We start from the raw sequence: 21412 nt of genomic DNA on the forward strand, positions 1-21412 counted from the left end.
TCAGTGCCGCTGACTTTCATAGTCATTTTTCCAACATTTGGCTTTTGCCTTCACACGTCGTTCTACAAACATATTCCAAGGAAACGATTGATAATTTTGGTCAATTTACAGCTCAGGTCTCCTATTGCAGTCGCACTGCTTCCATTACTTTTTATGTAACAGCCAATGGCAGCTCACTTTTGGGACGTGATGCCATCAGGGCTTTGTCCATCAACATCGTCGGTGCGTCTATGACGTGTGCTCAAGTCGACGTCCAAGATGATCTTCCGGCCAACGCGCCTTCTGAATTCCACCATCTGTTCACCCGTGAACTGGGTTGTGTGCGTGGTTTTGTGCATAAAGTGATGCGTCGACCAGGTGTGTGCCCTTTTCATGCCCTGTGCGTGCCAAGCTGCGCCGCATTCCTCTTTTTCTCCGTGAGCAAGTCTCTGCGGAACTGTCTCGCCTTCAAGCCAGCGGAATCATCGAGCCTGTCTCTGCTTCCGACTGGGTTTCTCCACTGGTCGTCATCAAGAAAAAAGATGGATCCCTTCGATTATGCGTCGACTTACGAGAACCGAACAAGGCGATCGTCGTAGACGGGTGTCCACTTCCTCGCATTGAAGAACTGCTTCATCAGCTCTCCGGAGCAGTATGTTTCTCCAAGCTGGACCTCGTGTCCGCTTATCACCGAGTTGAACTTTCTGGGTGCAGTAGAGACTTGACCGCATTAGTATTGCACGAAGGCTTGTTTCGGTTTCGCCGCCTGTGTTTCGGGCTTGCATTTGCCCCTGCAGTGTTTCAGAAAATGATGTCAACTATTCTTAAGGGTTGTAATGGCGCCCTTTGTTACTTGTATGATATTTTGGAGTGGGGACAGACTCGGGAAGAGCACGATGCTAACTTACATACTGTTCTCAACCGCATCAGTGAATGTGGTATGAAACTTAATAACAAGTGCATCTTTTCTGTGAATGAGTTACAATTTCTAGGACATAATGTCAGTTCCCGCGGCTTGACAGCTGTTGAATCGAAAGTTCAGGCCATTGTCAATGCCCCACGGCCTACTGATGTTTAATAAAAACCTTGCAATCTTTTTTAGGTCTTGTTGGTTATTATGCCAAGTTTGTTCCTCACTATGCTGATGTTGTGGAACCACTGCGTACTCTACTTCGTCAAGCACAGCCTTTTAACTGGTCAGCTGAAGCTGAGCAGAGCTTCATTCAAGTTAAGTCAATACTGGCCTCAAAGCCAGCCGTTAGTATTTTCAATGAGAAGCTTCCCATCGTCATCACGACAGATGCGTCCGATGTTGGACTGGGAGCAGTGTTTCAACAACTCAGAGATGATCAGCTGATCACTATTGCTTTTGCATCTCGTACATTGACCGCTGCTGAACGCAGATATTCAGTAGGAGAGCGTGAAGCTCTCGCATGTCTTTTTGCCTGTGAGAAATGGCATGTTTACTTGTGGGGCCGGCACTTCACATTACGTACAGATCACCAAGCACTAGTTGCTCTTCTTTCTGCAGGATCTGAATGTCAGCGCCCCATTCGCATTTCCCGCTGGTGTGCCAAACTCATGTATTATAATTTCAGTGTTAAATATTGTAAAGGTTCTAATAACGTGGTTGCTGATGCACTGTCGCGCCTTCCTCTTCAGATACCGGTTACTGAAGAGCGGGATGAGGAAGTTGTTTCATCAGTTACTTCCTGCATTACTAAAGCTGAGCTTCAGGCAGCTACAGCTGCAGATTCCACTTTGTCTCAAGTTCTCAAATATTTACGTGAAGGATGGCCTTCCAAATGTGCTCTTGCTTCTGAATTCTTGCCTTACTTTACTTCACAGTCCGACAGAAACTGTCTTGTGTCGAGGACTTGCTTTTCCGTGATGAACGCGTGATTCCCCCTGCTTCTTTCCGTAACAAGCTAATACAGCTTGCCTATGAGACCCATCCAGGCATTGTCCGCACCAAACAGAATCTCCGAGACAGGTACTGGTGGCCAGCCTTAGACAAGAAGGTCGAGCATGCAGTTTACAACTGCCATATATGTCAGGCAGCTGACAAGTCTGCCAAACCTGCATTTTCTCCGTTGCACCCAGTCCAGTGGCCTGATTGGCCTTGGCAGAAACTCGGCATTCACATCATCGGTCCTTTGCATAATGTTCCGCAAAATGCCCGGTTCATTGTTTCTCTCATCGACTACCATTCCAAATGGCCAGAAATTTGTTTCACACATACGGTTACTTCTGAGGTCATCATTGAATTTCTGTATTCAATCTTCAGCCGGGAAGGGTTTCCTGATGCCATAGTTACGGACAATGGTCCACAGTTTCAGTCCCAACATTTCGAGGCTTTTCTTTCACAACGAGGAATTCAGCTCTTGAAATCATCAGTTTTCTATCCCCAATTAAATGGCCAAATCGAGCGCTTAAATCGCGTTCTGAAGGAACATATCCAGATCGCCCAATTAGAGCACCGTCCCCTCAAGCAAGTCTTGACTGAATGTTTAGCTTCGTACAGGTTCACATCACAAGGCACCACTGGAGTGTCTCCTGCTCAACTTCTCCACGGTAGGCAACCGCGAGTTGCTCTCGACATAGTCTCTTTGCCTCGTAACATAGCAGTGTCTTCTCCTGATCAAATTCGTACCAGGGTTTTTTTCTCGTCAACAAGCAATGAAAAAGTATGACAACACCTGTCGAGCTGCAAAGCAGTCCAAAGTTTGCACTGGCGATCTAGTCAAGGTTCGTGTGCCAGGCAAGCGCCCCAAGTATCGGGGTCCTTACAAAGTCTTGGGCCAGGTTAGCCCCACTTATTTTCGCTTAAGTGATGGTAACATCTGGAATGCTTCGCGCCTTGTTATTTTTCATACGGATTCGCCTTCAACACCTAAAAGTCTTCCTCATCACGTTCCGTCTGCGCCTTTCAACTATCCATCAGATTAATACATGTGGCCTCCATGTACAGGCATTTCTTCTTCAAGGGGGGAGGAGTTATCAGTCGATGTCGCTGGTTCAAGTACACCAAGTCATACGGTTCACTTCGAACCTTCAAATACGGCTGATACCGTTGAACCGAACTCCGGTCCGCAAAATTCTTCCGAAGCTCATGCTGCGAGCTCTGATGAGACCGCAAATTTTAACGCTCATTCAGAGCCTTCACAATCTTCCACTGCTCTTGATGTATCACATCAGAGCAGAAGTGACCAAGGTGCAGACACACCCGATTCTACACCCAAAAGGGCCCGCCCAAAGCGAAAGCGGCAGAAGCCGCGTCGGTTCGAAGACTACGTGACGTAGAACTCTTGTTCGGCACAGTTGTGTACATTTTTTTGTTTGTCAGTGCATTTTCAGGACTTGTAGTGTGTGAGTTCGGTGTGCCGTGTTCTAAATTTTCATATGTTCTAATGTACATACCTTGTAAAATATGTTGGTATCGAGCATATATAAATATAAACAGTGTATAGGTGTGCTTTTTTCGAGGAGGGGATGATTGTTGTGTTTTGGGTTTTCAGTTTCGGTTTCCGATGGACATGTGAGGATGCCAGGGGGCGCCGCTCTGGCACCTAGGATTTCAAGACGACTGTAAAATAAAGCAGAGTGTGTTGGGTAACCGTAAAGTGCAGTTGTGCTTTCTTTCGGCGCTTGGCACCAATCCGCGTGTTCGGGCTGGTCGGTGTCCCCGCCGGCCGCGTACGTCTCCATCGGCCGTCTTCTTCTTCTTCTGCTTCGTCGGGACCAGCCAGCACGCAACACAGCAATAACGGTCATATGCCAGCACTTTGTAAGTTAGTAGGCTACATCAGTAGTTCTGCTCATCCAGTGGAGACACCTGTTTATGGTAAAACTAGTACACAGCTTTTTTGAATCTCACATAAAGACAACAGCGTATATAATGCCTGTTGAGTTTGCCTACAAAAGCACTAGAGTGGATCTTCATGCAATTCCAGACACCGCATTTCACAGCAGGTCTGCTGCTCTACTGTTGCCATAACGGCAGCTTTGCTTCCTAGATTATTTGATCTCATTATGCTATCGAATAAATAAACTTCACATGGCTGTGTGGCATAAAGACCACATTTTTAAAGCACAAGTATAATGCATTAAATGACAAGAAATTGCATATATATCTCAATTTTGTGTCACATAGTACCAAGCCAACCCTGCACAAGCGGTAAATGCATTTTTAAACAAAAATTTATGCCGAACTTTATACTTCCTACTTAAATCACAAGCGGCATGGTCAAAATAGTCACGAAAGTTTAGTTTTCATTTGTTACTAAAATTTTGTGACATGTTCTGATGAATTGTTGATCCATTTATTGGTTGTGTTTCTCATCATAATTGGACGTTAAGTCGCCTCTGAGAAATTTTCAGCAAGTTGAATGTTATCCCATAGCTTTATGGCACCATGTGGCAGACAATTACGCATACACTGGAAACTCAAGTTTGTGTCCAGTGTAGCTTTTATCTGCTGCACTGTTGTATGAGAACATCGCTTCCTTTTGTAGTAGGATGTTTCGAAACTGACATTTACAATGAAGCACAAATTACAGAAATGTCTTTGTATGTATTGATACTCATAAGACACGAGGGCATTTCAAGGTGCTTTTTAGGTTCTAGAAGTAGCTATACTTACATATGCTGAAACGAGTAACATCGTTATTGCTAATGTATGCAATAGTCATCTGCATTTGCTGTGTTTCTGAAGTAGGCATCATCTTTCTCAATTCTTCTGCTAAGTTCAGGAGTAGAGCATCACAATCCAAGCCAAGCATTTTTTTTCTCATGGTAACATAGTATCGCTGGTATGCTGTTGCTTGGAATGTCTTATAGTATTTGCTTTCACTGTTTCTGGATAGCTAATATTGATTCCCTTTTTTCTTGTATTTTTAGGATCAACTGGTTGTGACCAGTAGCCATTTTGCATCAGGAATCTTTCAAGTGGACCTTCTTTTCAAAAGGAACTTCATTGAAGATTTTCGTGGAGCAATTTTTTATTCAGATTACTTGAAGCGTTCAAGGCGAACTTTAATGAAGACCTTTGTATTGTAATTTTTCATTCAAATAATTTAAGGCTTTTAAGGGGAACATCGTTTAGCAATTTTTCATTCTTGTCACTTCATAGCGTTTTGAGTGAACTTCATTGAACTTTTGTACATTTTCATAACAATGAAACTTGCAAGGGGAACTTCGTCGAGAATTTTTGGTCAGCAATTTTTTATTCACATCTCTTCGAAGCGTTCAAGGCGAACTTCATTGTAGACTTTTGTATAGTAATTTTTCATTCGCATAACTTTAGAGCTTTCAAGGGGAACTTTCATTCACGTCACTTCAAAATGTTCAAGGTGAACTTCATTGATCGAACTTCTGTACATTCTCATAACTTTGAAACTTTCAAGGGGAACTTCGTCTAAGATTTTTGGTCAGCAATTTTTTATTCACGTCACTTCAATGCGTTAAAGATATCTTCATTGAATAATTCTGTACAATATTTTTTCATTCACATACCTTCACTTGCATTCAAAGACTGATTTAATTTTATGTTCAATAAGTGTGTTTGAAAACAATGTGCTGTCTGTTGCATTAGATCTCTAAGGTCTTAAGGACCCAGCATAAACATGCAGGTTAGACGGCAGCTTGTGCTTGATGATAATGCCAGGCTGTTTGGGCTTTCTTTACCAAATATTGCTAAAATTTTGTGAATGAGAACTTTTTTTTTCTATGCACATCCTCAGACTTGCTGCGTGTATAGTTCTGTGTGCCAGAGGCCTGCGCTCCCAAGTTTGATGTCTGACAGCAATCCGGCCAGCTTCATGTCTTTGATGCTTTACCGCATGTAGTTGGTTTGTTAGACCTGCAGTCTCATGGCAGTCTTGCTCATTGCTGCTCGGCTGTACTTTATAGTGTTTGATACCCACAATAAAGTACAGCCGAGCAACTATGAGCAAGACTGCCATGGGACTGCAGGTCTAACACACCAACTACATGCGGTAAGTGTGAACAGTGCATGAAAAAAGCTTTTATTTAATAAATGGCAATGTCTATGTATATCTATTAAATGTCCATTCAGTGTCCATTGTGCAACGTACCCGCAACCTTACTCGGAGGAGCATTTTATAGTTACGGGTACATCTAATCTTCGTAATTTAGATTTCTATGGATATCTAAGAGACATTTACAATGTCCATGAGAAACATACCATAGATGTCCATACAATATTTGTGGTTCACTGGGAAGATCCTGTCTTTTTTGTCCTTTCTCGAACAGTTTACGGCGTCGTGACGACACGACGTCTCATCCTCTGGCCAGCAGGGACATTGCCTGGCGGGCATAGGCAGCCGGCCGGTCGGCTACTTGATTGAGGATTAAAAGAGCGCCGCTCCCCGTCAGCTCTGGCGCCAGTCACAACAGCTTCCCCTCACCAGATGAGTCGCTGAGGGCATCAGTCACCACTGCTGCTCGCAGGTACGATGAAAGGGTCCATAGTTGAAAGTCGGGAACTCGCCTTCGCTTGCCGCATGGTCTGGGGGATTGCCGAAATCTTCGACAGCGTCTGGCAGACTAGGTGCCGAAGGGGTTCAGAGCCTCACCAGTAGACTGCATTACGCACATTGGCGTCTGCCCAGATGAATTGCCGGGCCAATTCTAACAGCTCCTTTACTGCCCGGAAAATCTCAGCTGGCCAGCGCTCCCAATTGCTGGGCACGAAGAGAATGGCTGGTGACGAGGACGATGGCCTGGTTTTGACCCTCCAGCTGCGAACTCGTAACCAACTCCCAAACTAGCTCACAATGATCGACAACAGCAAGGCGAACCACACAACACAGTACCATGCTGCAGTCAAGCACATTGGACCCGCTCAAAACCCTCCAGGCTTCTCAAGAAACACAAACAAAAGAAAAACCTGTACGCTAAAATTTTGAGACAATTTGGCGCCGCCAAAGTTACAACAATCGTGGACGTGGAGATGCTTACCAAAGATGGAACAAATTGCCATGCGAGAAAAGCACACAAAGGCAAATACAATTTGGCCCTATATAATCATGATTATGCTCTTTCAAAACTAGCTTCCTACCATCAATCTCACTCGTAACAGAGCAGCATCTTCCGCAGCTCTCACATTCAGTTGATCTGCGAACCTGCTGCGCTCTTCACACGTGCTAGCCTTCTCTAATGCTCTGGACTGCATCTCACTCATTGGATCATCGCACTTCTCCTTTGCTACAGTTGCGGATGGTTGAAACTTCCGCCGCATTGCTTCAATTTTACCTTCCATAAGTTTAAATTCTAAGTCGCCGACCAACCGTTTTCTGACAACTAGGAAATTGGCCTCGGGTGCTTAGCACTACTAAGTTGTAACTTTTATCCGCTGACTTATCACTAACTCAATATAACACAACCAACTACTTGAGTTTTACATGAATCCTGCCAGATCCTATACACAAGGTATCTGGGGGCCCTTTTTTTCTCTATTATTACAAACTTGCAAGGCGTAGTCGAGAGTACCTACTTTTAGGACACCCTGACACCAACAAAAACTCACTCGTAACAGATCAAACTGCATCCTATAAATCCTAGAAATGTATCTCAAGCCTCAGAATTTGGTGAACGCAATGCTCTCAGCTCAAGTGATCATTAGATCCTTATAAGCAATCACTAAAAGAACAAAATGAAGGAAATAAACCTCTCATACTACACGCTCATTTGTTGAATGTAGCTTCATGTCAGCCTACCCTAGCATGACATCATACTATCATCCAAAGAGCGCTAGCATACCAACACACACCTAATCATAGGTCATTTCGCTATAACTAATAGGCACCACTCTTTCAAATTTAGCGGGCGTACCAAATCTTCATCTCTGACCAACATGCTTTTAGCTCGAAGAAAACTAATTTCACGCAGTCGGCAGACTGATGCGGGCCACTGCTTCCTTATAAAAACTAAACTAAAAACACTTACAATGCTTTTATAAAATCTAGAAGGGAAAAACTGCTGCTACACGAACTAGCCAAAAGTAAGTTGCGGATGGCGGATGGCTGACCGTTGCGGATGGCTGAAACTTCCGCCGCATTGCTTCGATTTTACCTTCCATAAGTTTAAATTCCAAGTCGCATGCTTGATCACGCTCTTTTCTATCCCTTTTTTCCTTTTCCTCTCTTTCCTTTTCCTCTTTTTCTTTCTCCTTTTTCTTTCCATACTTTTCGTTTCTTCTTTTTCTCGTTTCTTATTTCATTTCTCCAACCTTTTCAAAGCTTTTAATGCGTATTCAATATCCTTCTCACTGCCGCTTCGCAAAATTAGCTCTAAGATTTGTGACCTTCTCATTCCTTCCTTAATCTTAATACCCAGGTAATTACATAAATACAAAAGTTCGTCTTTTAGCAGTGCGTATACCTCCATGATTGCGATTTGTCTTTGGTCTTGCCTCTCGCACAATTGTAGGTGATCCCTAAAACACACTCAGCACTCAGACTAGGTGATCTTCCTAACTTCAAATCAAGCAATCCAGTTTATACTAAACTCACACAATGAAACCTGGACAGTTAAAGCAAGGACCAAGCATGCATCTCAACACAGCACCATGTCGCGAGGTTCATCACACCGCTGCCAACCAGTTGTTGCGAATAGGAGTCTACCCGGTATCTTGTGGTGTAACCGGGTAGAGGAAACGAACGCTGACAAAAGAGGATACGAAAAACTAACAGGTTTATTGCACTATTCACAATTATTTACAGCAAAGAAAGGTTAGGGGTTTCACAAATTACGAGGTACATAGTTCCGAGCATCCTCCAGCCCTCTGCGGCGTCGTTTTAAGCCCTGTTGGGCTTCTCCTTTCCGAGTGGAACACTAATCACACATAAAACTGGTCAGGGGGACGAGCATGCACGGCCCACGTGAACGTCCAATATTGAGTCGTGATCACTGCACTGCAAGGTGGCACCTGCGAGGCTCTTCCACATCGTGTGTGTGCTGCTAGTCGAGAGGTCCCAAGCTCCTGACAGCATACATCAAAGGGTCCATCGATTTGTTCGCTCAATTAGCGGGGCGATTTGCGGCGGCCGCCACGGTCTCTTCCAAGGAAGATGCTGTCTTTGTTTTCCTCTCTCAAACGGTTTACGGCGTCATGGCAACACGACATCTCACCCTCCGGTTAGCAGGGACAATGCCTGGTGGGTAGGCAGCCGGCCAGTCGGCTACTTGATTGAGGATTGAAAAAGCGCTGCTCCCCGTCAGCTGTGGCGCCGGTCACAACAGCTTCCCCCTCGCCAGATGAGTCGCCAAGAGCATCAGTCACCGCTGCTGCTCGAAGGGACGATGAAAGGGTCTGTAGTTGAAAGTCAGGAACTCGTCTTCGCTTGCTGCATAATCTGGGTAATTGCCAAAAACTTCGACAGCGTTTGGCAGACTGCCGCCAAAGGGGTTGAGAACCTCCCCAGTAGACCGGCTTACGCACAATGGAGTCTGCCCAGACGAATTGCCGGGCCATACGTAACATGGCAAAAGAGTACCCAGAGAGAATTATCGATGCTGCTATCAGCCGGGCGTGTAGTTTAGATAGGAACAAAATTTTGTCGGGCTCGAAACCACGCCATTCAAAAAACCAAAATAACCTTGTCGTGACACACTCGTCCACACTACCGCACCTCAATAATATCCTTTTAAAACATTTGAACATTACACAGCATAGTGCGCGTCTATCTTCAATTTTCACGGAGCCGCCGCGAGTGGTCTATCGCCGCGAAAAGAACATAAAAGACATTCTAGTTAGAGCTGAGACGACCGAATCTGAAAGCAGTGAATCGGGTTGTAAGCCATGCGGGAAACCATGCTGCCAAGTCTGCAAAACGGATGACCAACGCTTGTGTTGCCAATGCTTCGTCCTGAAAGTTAAGGACTCACTGAATTGTGACCGCCAGAACATGGTATATATGCTGCATAGATATGTTTGTGGCCAGCAGTATATTGGTCAGATTGGTACAACGACAAGACTACGTTTCAATAACCACAAAGCCCACGCACACACACTACAAAATCTTCTTTTTTCCAAGCATCTGAATTTGCCAGAACACTCATTCGATAAAATACACTCCACCCTCCTCCTGTCAGGCTTCCGCGGGACTCGTGAACGGGAACAAAGGGTCATCCACAAATGACAAACATTAACAGATGGCATCAATGAAAGCATCAGCAGCCTATTGTTCCTTAAGACTTGCAGAGGAGAGATGGTACACGAATTGAGTCTGGCATAATAAATATATCATTCCTCGACATCCTCAAAGGAAGTGCCCAATAGTTATCCGGGGGAATGGACCAACCAAACATTTTCCCATGCTCTGTTCGCATATGTATTTCTTTGCTTCATTACTGTTTTCATTTATTTTAATTTTTATTTATTTTTGTTACTATTTTTACTATATTTTATTATTTGTATTATTTTATTTTTATTACTGTTTTGTCGCTTTGCATTTCTTTGAGTTTCCAGAGTTGTGCTTATATCTGTCCTACAATATGACTGCTTTCATTATCTCTTGTTATTATTTGTTCCATAATGACAATTCACATTTCTTTCTATTTTTGGCCATTCCGTTTACTTATGTTTGCCTTACTTTTTGTAAGTGGAAGAACCCAACCAGTGCCAGCCGGTTTCAATCACAAGCGCTTCGGGGAGTGGTACAAAAGGGCTGGATACATACACGCTGTCATAATAACATGTGCCTTCCAGCGAAAAATTTAGCCTGTACTTTTCAAACGGGCTTGTGTGTTTTTACCATCTTTGCCCCGAAATCTACCGCCCTCCCCCCACACATATGGAACGTGTCAGTGTGGTCTCAGCAAAATACCTGGTTCTCCTTCTTTCCTAAATGACTACAGAAGGGGCCACAACGGGGGCTCTCTCTGCAGAGTCGCCCCTTTCGCTACAAGCAGTTTCCTGCCACTGAAGCTCACCAACAATGTCCCTCCACAACCTTCTAAGATGCGTCCCAGAAGCCCTCTATCCCCCCCACTCTCTTTCTCCTTTCTCCCCCATTTCTTTCCTTTTTTTTTACATTTCTTTTTCTTTTTTTTATTTTGACTTTTTTTGGTTTGCTTCAGCGAATAACTGTTTGGCACAGCATATGTCAGCATCGTAAAACAACACTAATTTGTCGCTCTCTGCCGTTTCCTTCTTGCACCACAATGTCGATACAGCATGTTCGCTTAGCGTCGCACTTGTTCGCAAACCCTGACGAACACCAACGCTCGAAGCCGTTGGAAATAAAACTAAGACAACCGTGAAGTGTTTTCTCTCTTTATATATATATATATATATATATATATATATATAGAGAGAGAGAGAGAGAGAGAGAGAGAGAGAGAGAGAAAGAAAACACTTCACGGTTATATATATATATATATATATAAATGATGCTATGATGAATGGCCTGGCTCATAGGCCATGTTTATTCGTTTATTCCAAAGCACTTGTTCATTCTCTGTCTCTATCACAGTCACTGCCTTCTTGCATCACAGGATTACCCCTCCCTTGAAAGAATGCACAACCTACAAACTTTAAAGCATCACTAAGAAAAATATATGAAAAAATGAAGTGGTACCATGTAACACGGCCGTTCCGTGCACTTGCACAAATGCGTTCACAAGAAAGAAAGTCCGGTAATATCTAGGAGACCTCAGGGGGGGGGGGCGAGGTTGGCTGTTGCGTTGTGGAGAGCATGTCTATGCCTTCAACGTGGAAAATGATGATAACACAGCCTGGATAGTAATGAAGAATGAGCAAGGTTGCGAGTCCTTGTAGCATTGGAAGGTCGGATGTCTCATGCGTTGGATTCTGAGTTGTAGCTGCGACAGACGCTTCGCTTCTAGAATGCGTGATTCTTGACAGATTATGACGGCGTGAAGCCTGGATGCTGGCGGTGTGCAAGAAGTGCTTCTGCATTCTTCTTGGCATTTTCTATGGTATTGTAGCTTGTGTAATTGCAGGCGCAGAGAGCATCTGTGGTGAGGTTCCTTCATCCGGAAAAGTCTTATGTTTTAAAATGGTCCTTAAATCAAATATTTTATTTTTTCGATGTTGTTCAAGTTGCAAGTGTACTTTCGTTGAAGTCTTCATTCGTTGTCATCTTTTTTTGGTTTGGTGATGGCACTGTGAAAATTGCGGGTGGTCATCGATGTTGAATGAGCAGATGCTCTTGGTAGTCTCCGTATTATTTACGAGTGGGATGTAAGCATGATTTGTGTCAAAGAAAGCTGTATATGCCTTTTAATTTTTATCAATGAGACTCACATTCAATGGTGAATCCTTACGTTTTCGACTTTCGGTTGGTTCAGCTCCTGAGAATGAGATCGCAGCAAAACATGGCTTGATGTGCTTTTAATTCCGTATGTTTGTTTCTTTCCGGGACAATTGAGCTAAGCGTTCCTGAAGTACAGCCACTTTCGGAATGGCAGTGGCTTCACAAGGTATGAGGCAGATATTTCAAGTGGTCTGTTGCGTATATAGCGATATCCTGAGGCGTGCGATGTGAGGGACCAGCGCCAAAAAAGCTACTTGACCCAAAACCAAGTGGTGGCTTACATAAGCAAGAGGAAGAGTCAAGTACATTGGGTGCTTGAATAATGTCTTGATTTGTGTATTGTATGGAAGAGGTTAGCCTTGGCGATATTTGTGCAGATGGGAAACGAGGTAGAAGATTGCGCTTGTAGAAAAACGGCCGGGATGTCTTTCCATGAGCACATGGCTAACTTCGCCTGACGGGAAATGTAAAATTCTGCTCTGTGCTCGAATGCGTGGAGGCTGCCTATGACTGTGATTACTGAATTTGAATGCATCGTTATGATTGGTTTTAATCAAATTTTCATTATAGTCTCGAAGACGCTTTTGCTGGCATTGCTGATGTTGCTGTGGAATGTGTTGCGGTGGGAGCCCTTTTTGAACATCAGCTAGTAGTCTGTAGGCTGTTGTCATACAGTTCGGCAATCAAGATAATGCTTCACAGTTGACAGAAAGCTCTTCAGAAGCTTCTCCTACGCTGTTAACTACAACAGGCTCTTGTGCCAGGCAACATGCAAGGTTCGATGCGTCTGATCCTTCTGTTTTGCTTCCAGCGTCAAGTGTGTATGCACTGAACGGTGATGCATGAGCCCGTGTGGAAGGAGTATGGCTCGACAGGGTATTTTCACGATGCGTCAGCTCCTCTATCGCGAACACGGCGTCCTTATGAGGCAACGGCTGAGTGTATGGAGCGCTTGAAGAGCAGCGTGATGGAGAACCGGGTGGTGGACCCACGCATGCCAGATGAAGAATGAAGGGCTTCAGGTGGGCGAGCAAGATTCCGTGTTGTATGCTGGAGCGACGACTTTGAAAATACCGGCTTTGGGGAAGAGAAACTTGATGGAAAGCTATGTCCCTTGCAGGGTCTCGGCGAGGTGAACGAGCGCATCGCCACGCTCTTGAAGTGAACGGACACAGCAAACGCGGTTGGTACAAAGTACACAACATACATACATTTATTACCTAATTTAGACGACGATATCGTCCGCCAAATTATACACCAATTTCAATTAACACGCTACCATACAAACAACATAACGCAGTGACACACTAAACACACAATAACATGATAAACACACACTAACACACCCAACCCACTAACAAGTACCCAAGGTGGCGTCGACGCCTGACTTTCCAAGTGGGATCCCGGCGCGAAGCCCGCAGTGCCGAGCACCGGGGACCCACGCTACAGACAACCGTTCGCGGCAGCCGCCATGCGCAGAAGAGGCTCGCTCAACTCTCGCCCACCACCAAGGCCTGCCTTCCGCCAGGGGCCACCGCCGGTACTACCACTCTACCAACAGTGGTACTCAAAGCGAACACAACGCCATCTATCGCCCGGCGGTGGTCACCACCGAAATAAAGCCTTTGGGCGAGACACGTGCGCCATGCGACGCAGATAACTTTACAGAGGGGGTGTAAGCACCCCCACACCCTTGAGTAAAGATTGTGGACTGTGACTGCCGAGTGTGATTGTCTCCAGACGGTTAGTAATGAGGAAGTTCTTGTCATAGTCATTAAAACGGGCAATCATATCTTCTCTCATCTATTGCCACGATTCATCGTTATCGAATATGTATGTAAGGTAAAATTTGAATGCCTCATCAGTCACATAGTCGCTGAAGTTTGTAACCATCTCCCACTCCGACCATGATGAAGTGGTAGCGTGGAGCTCCAACAGGTCGAACCAGTCCGGTACAGGTCCATCATCTGCAACTCCGGTGTACTTGGGGACGGGAAGGTCAGTCGATGGTTTTGTCATAATGCCACAAACTGCATGCGCCTGAGATCACCTCTTCTGTGGTCGATATTCATTTGACGCGTATTGCCGGTGGCTTCGTGAATGATGCGAGGCTGATGAGCGGCGGCCAGGTCTTCATCCCGTCGACTCGTGTGACGCTATGGCGAATGGGAGACGTGGCCTGGTTTATACGCCATGTTTATTCTAAAGCACTTCCTCATCCTCTGCCTCCACCATCAGTCACTGTCTTTCTTCTTACGACACACGCACACATGCACACACACACACACACACACACACACACACACACACACACACACACACACACACACACACACACACACACACACACACACATATATATATATATATATATATATATATATATATATATATATATATATATATATAAATATATATATATGAAATTGCTTGTGTGTGTATATAGCTAGTGCATATTCAAGAAAGACCTTTCATGTGAACAATGTACCCACACAACCTCGGAGGCCCGTCTTTTTTTCATGGGAGCTTTTCTGCTGCAAATGAATTCTAAAAGAAAATAGAGTCCAAGCGGGCTTTCAAGAACCATCTAATCTTTATTACCAACATATATCAAAACTAAGAAGCACATTTCTCACAGTCCGCATCCGTGATTGTGAAAGTGTGTATATTGTCTTTCAAGATTTTAGTGTTTAATGCCCTTACGCCTTCACGTGCGATGACTTCTAAGGTGGCAGCAACTGCTTCTTTGCGGGTTGATTAAATTTTTAGCAAGAAGCCCAACTCCCGCTTGTTTATGGCAATGTTATTCTGGTAACCGCAATACGTACATACGAACAAGCACAGGAGAATAACTAATGGGTGTAGCACATGCTTTTAAAGAAGGCATACAGGCACCGACCACGTGCTCGTCCTAAATCGGTTAATAGCAAAGAATACGCGAGCAAATGAAGAACTTAAACATGCGAGGTACTAGCAGGGCTCATACAAATGATGGGCAATAGTTAGCGCGTGATAAAAATAGATAAATGTTCGATATGAGATGTAAAGAACAGATATCCCTATTGGAAAAATTGCCATGGTGGATACTGGAAAACATGGTGGGCGTAGTGGAAATAATAGTGGGCATGGTGGAAATAATAGTGGGCATGGTGGAAATTATGATGGCTATGGTGGGACGTAGTGGAAAATATGGTGGTTATGCCGGGACATACTGGGTGGTATGGTGTACAGATGATGGGTAAAGTGGAAATGATGGTGGAAAGCAGAGGCTAGATAGTGGGCAATAATGGGACACTCTGCCCACCATTGCGATAATGCTGGGAAGCCCTAAGCATATGGTGGGTGGTGGTTATTATGGTGGGCTACATGGTGTACCAAGCTGAGAAACTCTTCCCACCATTGCGATAATGCTGGGAAGCACTAAGCAGATGATGGGTGCTGCTTGTTATGGTGGGCAATTTATATAGTGTACCAAGCTGGGATCTGTACACTACATGTTCTACCACCATGACTTCCACCAAAGGTTAGGCCTACTGACCGACCCGTACAATTGTGTTATCCGTGCTTCCGGGTTTCAGAATACATGATTACGACGATTAAGTATGACAATACAGCGCAGCCATATGGCATAAATTAACCTAAATGAAGCATTTTTCATTGTGTATGGTGTCCGCTCAAGAAGCAACAAACATCGATGCGACGCGATTAAAGCACTCCCAGAGAACGTAATTAAGTGTCTTCTCACCGACAGCCGCCAGTCGCACTTGCCGGCACTTCTCTAGCTTTTGTACGAGAACTCAGACGTGGCAATTCGTGTGCTTGGTGAACCATTATGATAGCGTAATGTTTCCGGCACACTGCATTCGTTTTGGCCAAGCCGTTATGTAGTTGTTGCTTTAGCGAAAGAGCTACAGCATTGCGCTGGCGCGACCGCCCTCTACATTGCGCGAAAAGCATCCCAATACTCAATCAAATAAATTAGGTGGGCGTATCTATGAAATGAGCCTAGAAGCGTCATAAAGCGTGAGCAGATGTCGCCCTTTAGAACGAGCGCGAAACGGATATTAAACTTGGCAGACCCCGCCGGTAAACTGTTGCTGCTCCCCAGTCCGCTTGGTTTTTTTTTCCTTGAAGTTGTGAAATAATTGTAAAAAAAATAGCACTAGTGCCATTAACATAGTGGCAATCGCTACAGGCCGCAGTTGCTTGTGTTTAAGAAATGTGCAATTTTTAGTAGCAGGTGTAGATATTGTCTATGATGTGTACACGAGAAACATCACTTAAGTTGAACCTTAAGTTTGTATGCCAACTAAGTATTTAACACGCAATGACCGTCATGGTGGTGTGGCGCAGTGGTTAGCGTCTTCGAATGGGAATCCGCAGGTTGCACGTTCGATCCTCCGTGGCGGCTTGTTTTTTTTTTTTACGGGACGGGTGTTTTTTATACCGTTTTTATAGAATTCTTTTTTATTTTTCGTGGCAGCTCGTCACGGTGATTCTGACGTCATTTCGCGCTCAAGTGTTGCCGGCACTGCAGCACCCACCATACCCACCATGCGCCATGGTGGGCGTTTCCCACCATTCACCCACTACATTAATCCACTATAATGGTGGGTGGTGGTTTCCACCATGCCCACCATTCGTTTTTTTCCGATAGGGATGTAACAAGTGGCCTTATCTGTTCCGTGCGAGTGAGCGGGGTTGCTGCTGCTTGCCGCGGTAATCTCTGCCAAAAACAGTAGTGAGCTAGTGCCACGTTTCGGTGCTTTGTAAGAGTCATCTATCGTAACTGCACATATTGATGTTGATGTCCACAAGAGCGAACTTGAAAAAAAAAACTGCCTTCTGCCCTCGGAGCCTCGGAGACCGGCTCAGCATACATACGTGCAATTCAACACGAACACCTTCCTTTTTCCCGCTCCTTCCTTTTGTGCGCCGCTGGTCAAGCAGATTTCGGGACAATAAGCACAATGGGGCGTGTTTTCTTCCAACACATCCAGAGGGCCATAGCTAGTGTAATGTGTACGTTCGAGGAATCTGAGCGACTGCAGTGCACCGCTTGTTCAGAAGTGTCGAGTATGGCGCATGAAAGTTTGCCTACATGATGACTGCTATGAGGCACTCGATCTGCATTTTCGTCACTTCACATGCGATAATAATAACACTAAATACATTGTTTCTAATGACATATGCAACATATATTGAATCAACCAGATTGTTTTGCCGCATGAAGCAAAATTATTTGGCACCCTGGAATCAAATCGCTTAATCCTTGTTTGTCTTTCTTTGTTGTTTGTTCTCTGCCGCCTGTATATTTTTGACCGCGAATTGACTGTTGAATATTTCGTTTGACATGCTCTGTTTTCTTTTTGTTTTTTGTTGCTGCCTCTATGTTTTAGTAATTCAAAAACTGTAACCATGAACTGCATTTTCATTGAAATTTGTACTTGGATTGTTCCCCCCCTTATGTAATGCCCTGAGAGAGGCCCTTAAGGGTAAAATAAAAGATGATGATGATGAGGATAAAATGCATGTGCTGAAGTTTGAATGAATTTTCGAGTAGCTTTTTAATGAAATTTTATAAGATTGTCACCCGGGATTTGGCAGGTGTTTATATATATACATATATTCACTACATTTTAATTTTACAATAATTGAGAGCAAACACACATATCCTTGGCATGTCCTTATATGAACAGCTAGTCAACATTCAAAACTTGATGTCCAGTCGGACATCTCAATCGGACGTCCGGAAAGCAGCCACACGGGACATAGATTTTCACAGTACAATTATTGGCTATTCGAGTTAGGTATCCACACGGCGGGACATTTGTATTCATTATGGACAGTCAGTGGATATCCGTGGTTACTTGGGCCGCTTTGAACTGAATTTAGTGTTGATTTGGATGAATCAACTATTTTTGTAGCAAACTGCTGTGTAAAATGATTACGCTTGCCTTCAGGTAGCTTTAGTGAGCCAGTACTAGGCTAACTTCTCTAACGTTGATTTTGAGATCACTTTGAAGAACGGTGCCATTGAATCTGCAACATAAAAATTATCGCTTTTGTTGCGTGGTTCATATTAATTTTATTTTGTTGTTAAAAACACGTAATGATATTGCCGCGTGCAGGAATGTAGGCGAGCATTTTAAGCTTGTTCACTATCACAGCTTGGCCACGTAGGCACTATCCTCTGACATTAGCAAGTTTTCGAATGGCGTATGCAAAGAATTGCACACGCTATTCATTGCAGTCACTGACACTGTGCATGCGTCATAAAGCTTACGATCATTAGCGTTTGCAGTCCATCCACAAGGTGGCCGCAAAGCCCCTTTGAGATGACTCGAGCATGCGCCAGCGTTTGTGGTGAAGAAATGCTATTCTAAAGCTTATACAGCACCCACATGCAAACGCTACGCCCTGGGCGCCCGCTAACTTTAAGTACATTATTAGAAAACTCCTTATAAAAGCAGGCTGTCCGCACAGAACGTTTGCAGCATGGTAAAAACATTTCCTCAATTTGCACTATTACGCAAACTTTAAACTAAAACCAACATGACAGGATGTTACGTGCAAGAACTATGACGTGATTATGAAGTACGCTAAAGTGAAACACTCGGAACCACCTGGGGTTATTTACTGTGCTACTGATTTAAATCATCAGCTCTGCGCCTCCATCGAATTGCCATCTCAGCTGCCGAGATAACCCCAGGACCCTCGGGTGAGTAGTGTGATGCCAGAAACCACTGTACCACTGAGACACTAAGGTATACACAAGGGCTGCTTTGCGGATTAAATTTTACCACTGACAAAAATTTTCATAACTATGCTGTATTAAAATAAAAAGTTTTTTGTTCATCGACCCACTCGGAACAGGTGAAGCAAAAGTAAAATAAAAGGGTAAGTTGGGTTTACTGCAGTGAACACTTACCTGTGAAAATTCAAGTGGTGTGATCCATCGGAGAAGACACGGTTTGTCTTAAAATCCACGTAGCTTGCTGTAGAACCTGGCTCGCACTCAACAGAAGGGTCCACAGCTTTTACTTCTCCAGATATCACAAATGTGTGCATTCCAATCTGGCCACGCAAGACGGTGTTGTACGAGTCACCTTCTCTCACCACATCCCCTTCCTCGGATGCCACCCATGGCTCAGCTGCGTCGGAGTAAAAAAATGTTTTTCATTTAACACATGATTTTTCGCTTGAATCGATGTCATATTTGTAAAACAAAAATAGTGAGGTATCATAGCAAGTAAATTAACGTCTAAGCTCTGATTTCCTTTTCTTTTTCACGATTTGTGCTGTTTCTGCACAATGCGTAATGCCTGCTTTCCATCATGTGTTCTTTCAGTTTTATGGTGATGAAAAATATAAACACAAAAATGGCAGATAAGCGAATGGCACTCCAGCGTAAAATTCAGAAATTGCAAAACGTAAATGCCGACCCCCCCCTTCTCCTAAAATATGAAATCAATCGTACGGCTGCAGAGAAACAGCAAGGGAGAACTGACTCTACCTATGGAGTAAGGACAGGTGCTGCTTCCAATCATAAAGTCAGCGCCCGTCCTGTCGCACATTTCTTTGTCGCGTGCTCGTAAAATGGGGTGCAGGCATATTCTAAGAATGTATGACGACCTAGCCTCGAAAAGTATTTAATTACAACAAAAATGCCAAATGTTGGGTTTCATGGTGGTACCCGCCATGGAACTTTACATGGAGCCGTGGAGCTTTACAGCTACAAACTGCAAAATACAAAAAATAGAAAGAAGTAGGAGTGTCGCCGCAAAGGGGACACAATGTGAAAGCAATAAATTGAAATGCTATATGAACTAGGGCTAGTAGTGTCGATCCACCCATTCGTGTTTCGATCGAGGTGTTTCATATTTCTAGGACAGAGTAGGGTACCCGTCTGCAGGCGCCTTGAAGTTCGCTCATAAATCTTACTCAGCCATTTTGCAGAAGCCGGCAAAAAGCGGTGAGTGTGGCAATAGCAAGAATTTATTTCATTGAACCATAGCAGAGGAGTTTAAAGCTGGAGTAAAAAGGCTGGTGGGTGAGCACTCAAGCCGCCTCATTTCGACATAAACACTTATGGCCCAAAGCCCAAATACGTGCTTCGGGGTAGGACCAGTGGCAGCCCTCCTTAGAATATGGTTGGCTAAAGAGCACCTCTCTACAGTGAAGTATTGAACACACGTTTTTTTTTTGAAAGATGTTATTTTTGCCCTTGAAGTTGGTTCCACGGCTGCAAGTGCTACTGCTAGTCCCTCCGTCTGCGCTGACTTTTGTGCTCGGAAGGATAGTCCGTTGACATGTTTTACCTGACGTTGACGTGCCTGGTAAAGAAGAGCAGCCGCATAAAATTCCTTGGGTGTCGGCCCTACTATGTCTGTGTAGTATACACCAGTTGGGTAGCCGTGTTGTTTTTCAAGCATCCAAGCCCGCCCTTGTTGCCTAGCTGCTATTATCTATGTGCATGTCCATGTTAGTGGGGAGCGGAGTGACCCAGAGCACATGGCGCCAAAGATTTGGAGTAAGTGCCTCCTCTGGAGTGCAAGTGTGTTGGATATATAAGCAGTGGAGCAGGCAGCGTACAGGGGCCGTCTGGATGAGCCCCGTGTATTGACATATAAGGTGGGCTTCCTGCACTTCTTGGTAAGAGTTGAGCACACCGAAACCCTAACATTGGACGTAGCCGCCGGGAGGTCCATAGCTACCTCAGTAGCCTTGCAGACATGGGCGTCGCTTCACCTTCCTGCTTGTTAGTGCAAAGGTATGGTATTGCGTAGAGTATCCAGATTTTCACGAAGGCATGGGTAAGCCGAAGTGCATCCCTACCTCGCAGATCACCCCGCCTGTTAGAAACACAATTTACCCTACCTGTCTTGAGTTTTCAACCAGTAGTCTTGTTTGACGTTTGAGTGTGGTGAATGAACGGGCCGAAAATTCATATCTCCTCCACCTGCCTGACGGGAAACCCAGACAGAGAGATGTGTATAGCTGAGCTGTCTTTTGTATTTGCTCTGACAAGCAGAAGGCCTGATTTGGTCGGAATTCCTGAGAACCTACGATTGTTGACATACGCTTCGACTATTGATGCGTTCCGCTGAAGGCGTTCCTGCTTTTCCCCG

General features: G+C 44.5%; 1 protein-coding gene across 1 annotated transcript in view; it reads right to left on the minus strand.

The window, feature by feature from the left end:
* Positions 1–21412, minus strand: part of LOC142786400 (decapping and exoribonuclease protein-like) — a 63424-nt gene that overhangs the window by 35444 nt on the left and 6568 nt on the right. Inside the window, exon 2 of the mRNA XM_075884085.1 lies at positions 19213–19435. Within this exon, the coding sequence (XP_075740200.1) occupies positions 19213–19435 (223 nt within the window). The remainder of the gene's footprint in view (positions 1–19212; positions 19436–21412) is intronic.

This window comes from Rhipicephalus microplus, unplaced genomic scaffold, assembly GCF_043290135.1.
Source record: "Rhipicephalus microplus isolate Deutch F79 unplaced genomic scaffold, USDA_Rmic scaffold_23, whole genome shotgun sequence".
NCBI classification, from domain to species: Eukaryota; Metazoa; Arthropoda; class Arachnida; order Ixodida; family Ixodidae; genus Rhipicephalus; species Rhipicephalus microplus.